At 25.2% G+C, this 10,820-nt stretch overlaps 1 protein-coding gene across 1 annotated transcript; it reads left to right on the top strand.

Annotated features, from left to right (window-relative positions):
* The first annotated feature begins 3,666 nt into the window (after positions 1–3,666).
* On the top strand, positions 3,667–4,683 carry LOC136091370 (notch-regulated ankyrin repeat-containing protein-like). The gene has a single exon (XM_065818844.1). The coding sequence runs from the start codon at positions 3,800–3,802 to the stop codon at positions 4,295–4,297; it is 498 nt and encodes a 165-aa protein (XP_065674916.1). The 5' UTR covers positions 3,667–3,799; the 3' UTR covers positions 4,298–4,683.
* Positions 4,684–10,820: the final 6,137 nt, after the last annotated feature.

The raw sequence follows: 10,820 nt of genomic DNA, 5'->3' as shown, positions 1-10,820 counted from the left end.
GACAGACTACTCCCCTACTTCCTACTAGACTACTCCCCAACTTCCATTCAATACGCAATATAAATTATGTTTAACTAACTTAAAAATGAAATAAAAATTAAAACAAAACTTCCAAATGTTTACCCCGATAGATTGACTTCCATTTTCAGAACTGCCGTTTCCACAACCAGACATTTCTCCGACACACTGTTCTTTAATCAAAAATTTTCCCAACTGCCTGTTGCCCGGAATATGTTAAAACCTGACCCTAGCTTTACTGATTCTGACCTTGCTGTAACCCTTATCTAATGCTGTGTTTTACTTTTGTTTAATCAGATATTAAATGCGCAGTCATAGAAGTTAGATAGTAATACTTATTTTGTCAAAATTTCGGGAACTGGGAACTGGGTTTGAGTTTCAACTTTTTAACTTTTTATTTTATTAAAATTTCGGAAACGGGGTGTTTTATCCTCCATTAAAACCAGTATTTTTTTTGTTTTGAGCAGATTTATAAGTTTAATGTACGGGACATTTTTCACCAAGGAAACTCTAAAAAACACGCCTTACAAACTTTACCAGAATCTGTTCTAATATTTTATAGTTTAATCTTATTCTTATATTTTAATCTTATTTTCAACTTTTAATTTGATTTTGATTTGAAATTTTCGTTTGAAATCAAAAAAACTAAAATAAATATTACGTCTGTTTTTGTTTATAAACAAAACACTTTGTTATTTTGTACAAAAAAAGTTTGCTTTACCTTACTTATTATCACTTTAAATTCCTTTATTTTTCTTACAACATTGAAATATTACCACTAGAATCGTGATCGTTTTGATGCGGCTAAATATCCTTTAACTTTAATTACATCAAAGAAATTGTTTGTCATTTCGACCATAACCATCCTGTGATGATTTTTAAAAAACAGAGCTGCACAAATAAACTGTTTGTCGTTTCATAATAGAGAACTTTATTTATATTCTTTCCTATTTATTCAGTTCTTTAACTTTAATTATTGTTAACAATACAAAGGGCATATTAATTGGCAGAGCAAAAATGAGGCATAAGATTGTCACGTTATCGTGCCCCTTCTTTGCAAGTCGTATTTCATAATCAAATTAAAGTATTTTTATGTTATTATAAAGTATATAAAATACTATTATTTAGGTTTTGTGATAAGTATATTAAAGCGAAATAAATATTTAGGTATTACGAAAATTAGGAAATTTTAGAAAAATAGGACAACATAGAAAATTAGGAAATTCTAGAAAATTAGGAAATTCTAGAAGTTTCAAATAAAACAATAACATTTTTGAAGTCAACTTCAAAAATAAATGTCTTAAGTAAAATAAATGTTTTAAGTAAAGAAAATAAGTTATTATATAGCACAATTATTATTGCGCATTTCAGTTTAATTATCTTTTAAGAGAGACTAATCCATTATATTTTAAGAGAGACTAATTCATTATATTTAAGAGAGACTAATCCATTATATTTAAGAGAGACTAACCCATTATATTTTAAGAGAGACTAATCCATTATATTTAAATCCATATGTAGTTGATTTACATAACAAGTTGATTTAGTTAAAGTGTTTCTTATTTCTCATGCACAATTATGTATTAAAAATTTTTTTACGAGAAAGTTCCATAATGCTGAATTTAGTACTAATATAAATTTAAATTATATTTAGGGAAATAACAACTGTTCTTAAACGATAGGTCTAGGGATGAAAATTTCCCGGAAAATTTCCCGAGTTGAAAACTTACCAGGCAGTTAATTTTATGGTAAAATATTGTGAAGCAGATTATAAAATTTTTAGAAAACCCCCTTTGAAAAACACTTTTTTAGTATTTTGTTGAGTTTTTTATTATAACTTTAAGTAGAAACTATGATAATTTGTTTTCAAATTTTTCTAAAACTGCTTTATCAAGTTATTTGCTAAGCATATTGATGTTCATTGCCGTAGCAAGCTTTGATTAAAGCTAAACATAATTTGCACCCGCATCCCTAAAAGGAATAGGACATTTTTTAACATCTATTAAATTAGCCTACAAGTTACTGAAAATTGTTAAATTATATATAAATAAACTTAATTATATATTTACAGTATTTTACAATTTTTTCTTAATTTAAAGACGTTTTGATTAATGAAAGTGAAAAAAACAAAACAAAAAGTGAAGAAATTATTTCAATAGTATAAGATATAAATTTTATTTTATAGAAAGTTTTTGTTAAAAAAATAAAATTGCGAAAATTTACCTAAAATTGTTGTTTTCTATCAAATTATGTAGATTATTGTTAATATAAACCATATTGTTTTATCAATTTCCTAAATTTCATTCATCAGATGTTTTGTTATGCAGTATTTTTTGAGGTATTTTACTTGCTCAAATTGCCCCGCTAGTACACTATTTTATTTTATTCAACTGTTTTCAATGCATTCAAATTTATTCAACTTTATTAAATTACTGTCAATCAACTCATCTTTGTTCAATTTTATTCGATTGTAAAACTAGGGGACGCTATTTTGATTTGTCCTTCCTATCCAATATCACAACCAATAACAAAATGGCTCCACAAAAATTTAACATAGTTTTAAATAAAAAAGTTGAAGTTATATCATTTTTATACTCTTGCAATTTTCCATGCAATTGCATTTTTTTTTATGTTCCCGCCTTTAATATTTAAATTTTTTTGAGTAAATATTTGCTCACAATAGTTTATTTTTAAGCCGGTATATAACAATTTCATACCTTAATAGGTATTACAACAAACATCATGGTGCAGGTAAACAACAATTCCTTACCATAACAGGTGTTACAACAAATACCATGTTTAGTTTTATTTCACATAAACTTGGAATTTGGAAAACATAACTTTTCAGACTTATTTATTAAATCTGAATTTTGGTTGCTGAGTTCTTTGCTAAGCAATGCTTCTATTGTAGTAACAGGACCGTCCCGAGAGAGGGGGCGTAGAGAGATGTCTAAACCTCCCTAGGAAAATTTTATTCAAAAACTAGTCAACAAATTTGGAGACTAGAGTGACTATGGTTTTGCTAACTATGAGTGACTATGGTGGTTAACTATGGTTTCAACTATGGGTGAGCAAAAAGCTCACCCATAGTTGAAAGTTTGGATAACCCAAAACCGATTTTCCGGTTCAGTTTGTTAAAATCTGCATCCGATTAAAACAAACCGCACCGAATATCCGGTTTTACTTTTTTGATTATTTCTTATTACTACTAACAGTTTATTTTTTATGAAACGTCATTTTGTTTTACGTTAACTTTTTTTTAATGTATTTTTTGTCGTAACTTTAAGTAAAATATGAAGTAACGTTTGTTTTAAAACAACATTTTTTGGGGGTGTTGTTTTTTCTAAATAAGACATTTTTTCTTTTTTGATGTTTTTTTTGATAAGTTTATAAACAATAAAAAAACTAAAACAAAATAATTAAAATCACAGTTATAAATTTCTTTTTTACTTAAATTTGTTTTTCGTATTAAAATTTTTATTACTATTAGTTAATTAACAAACAAAAAGTTAACTTGAATGATATTAAACCCACGTTTAATTTGTCCCCCTATTTTTTTAGCTTTGTTTTTGCTATTGAGTCTAGTTATGTTTGTGCAAAGATAAAGTATAGTATAAATGACACTTAGTGCTCAATCTATTTTGTTTTGTTGTAAAGTTAATTTTATTGGTAACTTGAGATCAAGTCATCAAAACAAACAGTTAAGATCAATTTTGTTTAAAAACATCGGCTGTAAAACTAAAAAATTAAAGTAAAAAAAATAAAATACTAAATAAAAAAAATGAGTCGAAGCTTTAGAGATTCTTCAAAATATTTATCTAGAGATGATCAAACAGATCAACCTGGTAATGAAAGCGATACCTCTCGTCATAAAAAGTACGGTTTACAATGGTTCTATAAAGCAAAGAGAAAGAACTTAAGTAACGAAGACGAAGACGAAAATGGAAAACCTATTGTACGCCGAATTGTGCGAAACTTTGATCAGAAAAAATTGCTCGAGTTAATAAACTCAAAGACAGTTGACATTAATGAAACCAGTCCAAAAGGAATAACTGCTTTACATGAAGCAGCCATTGATGGAAACTTAGCTTGTATGCAAATACTAGTTGAAAATGGAGCTGATATTTCAAAAGCTGATAACGAAGGTTACACTAGTCTAGATTATGCTGTTCTTGGTGGTCATTTCGACTGCGCGGCTTTTTTGATAAGTAAAGGCAGTAATACTGACCATATAAAAAACGGAAACCCTTATTTTCGTCCAACTTCGTCTCATCGTTAACTACTTTAAGATTTTTGACACATGTTTGCTGCCATTTTTAAAAATTTGTGCAGATTTATTCTGATTTTTAACATTTCCAATGAAAGCATATAATTAAGTTACATTTAAAAATGTTGGTAACATAGTTTTCACTACTTATGATCTGATTGTACGTTCTTGTATCTGGCTATACCTGTTTGTATCTGGCTATACCTGGTTGCACTGGCTATTTTACGCTTTTTTAAAACTTTAAATTTTTATCAAGTTGATGTATTTATTTAAAATAAAAAGTCTTCAATAAAAGCCTGATCTGGTAAAGTTATATACTTTATTGTTGTAAATAATTTAAATGTATAATATTTGTATTTTAATTTTGTTTCTTTTCAAATAATACGTTCGATGTTAAACATTACTCATTAATTAATTCAAAAGTGTTCCTTTAAATTTCTGTATTTTGTGAGTTTAAATTTATATATCCAAGTCCTTAAACAGATTAATTGGTTATAACTAACATTCATTCATTTATTCATTCACACTTTTATTAAAAATAATAAGAATAAAAAAAAACTTATTTATGACTTGATTGTTGTTTGGTACTTAAATTTTTTGCTTGATTATTCATGATTATTTTGCTTCTTTGCATCAGGTACTTTTACATCTAAAGAAAACTTGTATATAATTGTAAAGTTATAAAACCCTCTACTGAATTTTGTTTTGCCCTCCGTATTCATTATATGTTAAACATGTAAAGATAAAATGTGGCTTTTCGAGCATTCAAGGCTTTAAATAATATATACAAGCATAAAAATTTTTCTTCTTCGTTATTTATAATTTAACCTTTGTATTATTTTATATTTACTTGAGTGCTTTAAGAATAATATTTTTTAAAGGAACAACAAAGTGGACAAAAAATAATTTAAGTAAACAAATGTTCTAGTTATTCACGGTTTATCTCAATCAGAAAACTTTATTAATAATTAATACAAGACTTTTTAAGGGACCCAAGTAAAGTTGAAAATAACCCGTGTTCAAATTATTGTGGTTTAATTCATTTATATAAAAACAAACTAATTACACTACCCTTACGTAATAAATCGTTGTACCCCTGCAACAATTTTAATTAAACAATTCTACCCAGCAAATAAAATCCCTGTAAAGGTCCACTGCAAATACACTACAAAATTGTTTGCTGGATACGGTACTTTACTACAATAGGTTTTTTGTTTCAACTTTTATAAAATAGATATATGAATAGATATATGATATATAAAAAAGATATATGTTCATTTTTATAGAACAGATGTAAATGTAATTAAAACTTTTAAAAGTTTGTTTGATATAATTTAACAAATTTGTTTATAATCATATCAGCACGTTTCCAAATTTTCCAAATAAGCAAAAGAATTAGTTTTAATACTTTTTTTTTATTCATTTTCCGTTTATACCATAATTGTCCATAAAAAATGATTAGTTGATATAATTAATGTTTGTTTAAATATTCTAGGTTTATATTGTTAAGCCAAACAATTTAAACGTTTAGAAAACGTAGCACTAAGCTAGACAAAACATAAATCAGATTAACTGACATACACCGGATTAGCGGATCCTTTTAATTACTGCATAATAAAAAAAAATAACAAACAAGCATGGTGAATATAATTTTTAAAAATGTTTAATGTAAGTTGGATATACTAACAATTCATAAAAACAAACAAAATTTATTCTAAACGCTTTTTTTTTAATATAAAAAACCGCCTTTGAATTAATTAATAAAAACAAACAACCTAATCAAGAGATTTGAAAATTCGAGGAATCAATAGAAACTTTTTGAATTTTTAGAAGTTTTCAAAAACTAAATTAAAGTTAAAGCAGTTTAACATTTTTTTAGTGAAACTTTTTTATTGCTTTTATAAAGCAAATATGAAAATATTTTATAGCAATTATTTTTAAAATGCAGGCTTTTTTTAAAAAAGTTTTGAATGAAAATTTTAAGTTACCAATCTTAAACATTAGTTCATAGACTTTATCAATTAAAAAATTGTTTTGTATTGCAAGCGAATAGATTCTCAAAGTGTATTATCGTTTAAAACTAAATTCTAATTAAAAAAATTAGAGCAAACAAGGGTTCCTCAATATTCGGACTCCTCGAAGGCTTAAATCATTTGAACCACATAAATTGTTTTGTATGGAAAGTCAAGGTTACCTAAAATTACCGAAGTAAAATGAGCCATTTTTATTACTTTTACTTAAATAAAATATATTAAAAATTTTAGAATTTTTATTACAACAGAAAAGATCTAAAAAATAACACAATTATATAACTTTCAAAAAGTTTGTTAAAATATGCTATTTATAACGGTCGCATGGCATAAAAAAATTAAAAACAAATATATTTTTTTAAAATTGTAACATTAAAATCATTGAAATTAAAATTTCCAATAATATCTTTGTACTATATCAAACTATTTGTACTGTATCAAACTATATCAAACTTTTGTACTATATCAAACAAAATCATTTTTAAATACTAAAGTTCTAATGAAAATTAATTTATATAAAAAACTCAATTGAGAAATTTAAAACAGATTCTAAAAGAATCTTACTTCAATTAGATTTTAATAAAATAGACTTTAAATATTTTTTGGAAAGATGATTTTAAAGCAGAAAAAAACAAACGTTTTCGTTATAACTTTTTTTTTTTTTTCGATATATATATATTTCGCCGTTTGATAATAATTACAATAACTAAGTAAATAAATAAAAATTTACATGACAGGAGCAAAAAATTTAAATACTAACTAAATTTTCTTAAAAATTATATTTTAAAAGAAATAAAGAACAAAAATAAATAAATTAATAAAAAATTTTATTTTTTATATTTTATCCTCCTATTTCTTTTTTTTTTTTTTAATTTCTTTTGTGACATTGAGAATAATTAAGAAAAAAGAAATTAAAAAAATAAAAAAAAACAAAAACAAAAAAACAAACAAATAAAAAAGAACAAAAAAAAAAAAAAAGTATAGATAATAGAAACAAAAAGATAAAAAGTGAATGTGCACACTCACATATAAATACATGGCAAACAATAAGAGGTACTTTTTATATAAGATTTCAAGAATATATAGTATAAACTTTTTTACATCCTCGGTAATCAACAAATGATAAAATTAAATCGTGTAAAAATTTACAATAGAATTTTTTTTATATGTGTATATATAAAATTAATAAATATATAAATATATTATATAAATCAAGTCATAAGAGTACGCTTATTCAACGCCTTAAAAGAAATTTAATTCATTGTTGTTTAGTAGAAGAGTTTGTCTAAGTTTTGTTTTTAAATTGCTTAAGCGAAGAGAGTATTTTAAGATCATCATTTAAAAGTGTATTCCATAATTTAGGTCCTCGATTTGTAATTGAGTATTTAGTGGCTGAATAATAGGTTTTAGATTGACTAAAGTTCTTTTTTGAGAATTTTGTGCTGTATATATGATTTATTTTTCTAAATATTGAATAGAATAAAGGTGGTGCCATTTTTTTATCAAGTTTAAACATAAATATAAGAATTTGATTAAAATTTATTTTGAAAGCATTTAATAAATTGAGTTTACTAAAAAGTATTTTTGTATGGGAGAGCCGACCTTCATTTGAAATAATCCTAATAGCATGTTTTTGTTTGCAGAGAAGTTTTTCACTAAGTATATGTTATCATTAAGTATTTGTTAATAAACATTCATCAAATATATTTGCATATTTGTATGAGTATATGAAATTTTTCTTATTTTAAATCAGTCAGTGACGGATCCAGGAACTTTTGGTGGTGGTGGGAAAAAGAAGGGGGAGGGGGTGTTGGAATATTTTTGTAAATCCCCAAAAATACTTTATATTAGCCGTTTCAACTCTGAATCAGTAAATAATGTTTACCAATTTTTCTAAACATTGATTGTTTATGACGTTTGAAACATTATCATTGGATAGTTCTTTTTAAAAATGGAATGCGATTGGTTAACTTTAAATTATGGTACAGTATATAAACTTATTTAAAACTTTTGAATTTTTCCCTTCCCCATTTGAGAGTACATTTGCTAGTACATAGAACTTTAATATTTTTTAAACTAGAACGTTTGTTCTTTTAAAATTGATCATATCCTCCTCCCCCCTCTAATTCATTTATTAAACGCTTTTTGCAGATTCCTCCTAACCCTAAAACCCCTATATTTGATCATGCACGTGCATATATTTGCAAAAGTATCTAAATAATAAACTTAGTTTACGATGTCAAAAGTCAGTTAGTGTGGCTGAGTGATCAAAACGAATGTAAATAAAGCTAAAAATAATGATAAATGGCTAAAAATTTAAGCGTAAAATAATGATAAATAAGTTAAATAAATTTAAATCTTCCTCTTTCAATACTACAATTCTTCTTTTCTTTAATTTTATCTATTTAATTTTTCTTTATGGAACTTTTTTTTTTAAACAACAATAGTTAAATTTTTTATTTTGCTAGTTAGAAATTCGGTTACCCTTCAGTTTAGCGGCATAAATAAAACTATTTTTTCGCTTTTTTTGTGCTTTTAAAAATTGCGTCTGAAATCTCGCGCCAATTTATGAATAAAAAAAAATAGATAAAGTAAGGGCAAGGTTTTAGGTGATATAGGTCATGATTAGGGTCAGATTTTAGGTTATGGCTGGTCCTAAATTGGTTTAAGACAAGGTTCAGGTTGCTATAACTTTATGATACCCCTAAACCTTAACCCTGATCCTGACCCTCAAATGAACGTTTTCTAAACCTATGGCAAAGTGCGTCACATCAGAAATTTTTCAGACGTATTTGTGACAAGCGCAAAAAAAAACAAAAATAGTTTTATTTACGCCGCTTAAGTGAAGGATTACCGAATTTCGAACTAAAAAAGCAAATAAATAATTTTAATATACACCTTTTAACTGAAAGATTATTTTTTTGCATTATTATTATTCTTTTCTTTGTTTATCTAATTTTGCTACTGTTTTGCTGACATTGTTTTTTTTTATATTAAAATTCCCCGACAAGAAAGGTATATGTGACCCACATGTAGCCATAATGCTTATATGTGAAATAAAAGTGTAAAACTATATTATAGATGATTATAATCATCATATATCAATATATTGATATATAAACTGATGATTGGTGTGACTCACATGTGGAACACATAATGCGGTCCGCATAATCATTCCACCTAATTTGGTATACTCTTTGATAAGTACGTGCAAAAATAGATGTGGTTCATATGGGTCATTCATATAAAACGCATTATCTTGCTGCATAAGACCACATTTTAAATTTCACACCATTTTTTATTTAAGAGGTTTTTTTAATAAAAATTAAAGTTGTTGAAATACCGCTTAAATTTATATTGTATATATGAAGACCTTAGTGCTAAAAGTGCTTAAGTCACATTTTGACGAAATCAAGCTAATTGATAATTTTTGCTAATACGGTAAAGCCCTGTGTACTGGATAAATTGCAAAATTTAAATATGTTTGCTATGCCCCCCTTTTTAACCAACCTAAAAATAAGAATGGTACAATATTTTGAAGAAATAGAACCTAAGTCCCCAAATTCGGTGCTAATAGTACTTATCTTAGCTTTCCCGCCAAACGGCTTTTAGAATGAGTTTATAACTTTATAAAAATGGCGGGCACAGCAACCACTACGGATTGAATTTTGGGTAACGTAGTGGTCGTTGTGTGAGCCATTTTTTATATATAAGTATATATATATTTTTATTATATATATATATATATATATATATATATATATATATATATATATTATATATATATATATATATATATATATATATATATATATATATATATATTATATATATATATATATATATATATATATATATATATATATATTATATATATATATATATATATATATATATATATCATATATATATATATATATATATATATATATATATATATATATATATATATATATATATATATATATATATATATATATATATATATATATATATATATATATATATTATATATATATATATATATATATATATATATATATATATATATCTATATATATATAACTATATATATATATATATATATATATATATATATATATATATATATATATATATGTATATATATATATAAGGGGTTTCCACTATGCAAAAAATTTTCAAAACCACCCAAATTGAATTTTTTCCCATTCTAGTGTTTGTGTACTGTGTAAAAAAAAGTTTTACTAAATTTTAATGACTATTTCAGAGCCCCCTCAAAGCCCCTAAAGATAAGCCCCAATTTCCTGTTTAACCCATTAGTGCCTGAGTTTTTTGTTACATTTTACAATTTATAGAGCGTCCCATTTTTTGGGACGCTAGGCACGAATGGGTTAAAACAGTAGCACATTTTTGCATTGATTACAAATTTTATAAACAAGCAAATTAATATTATGATATTGACACAATTTATTATGTAATATTGACTGTTATAATTATTTTGCTGTTTCCTGTTTTAGTTAAAT

This window comes from Hydra vulgaris, chromosome 15 (genome assembly GCF_038396675.1).
Source record: "Hydra vulgaris chromosome 15, alternate assembly HydraT2T_AEP".
In the NCBI taxonomy this organism is placed as follows: Eukaryota; Metazoa; Cnidaria; class Hydrozoa; order Anthoathecata; family Hydridae; genus Hydra; species Hydra vulgaris.
The sequence above is the reverse complement of the archived record's forward strand: the minus strand, read 5'-3'. Positions and strand labels throughout refer to the sequence as shown.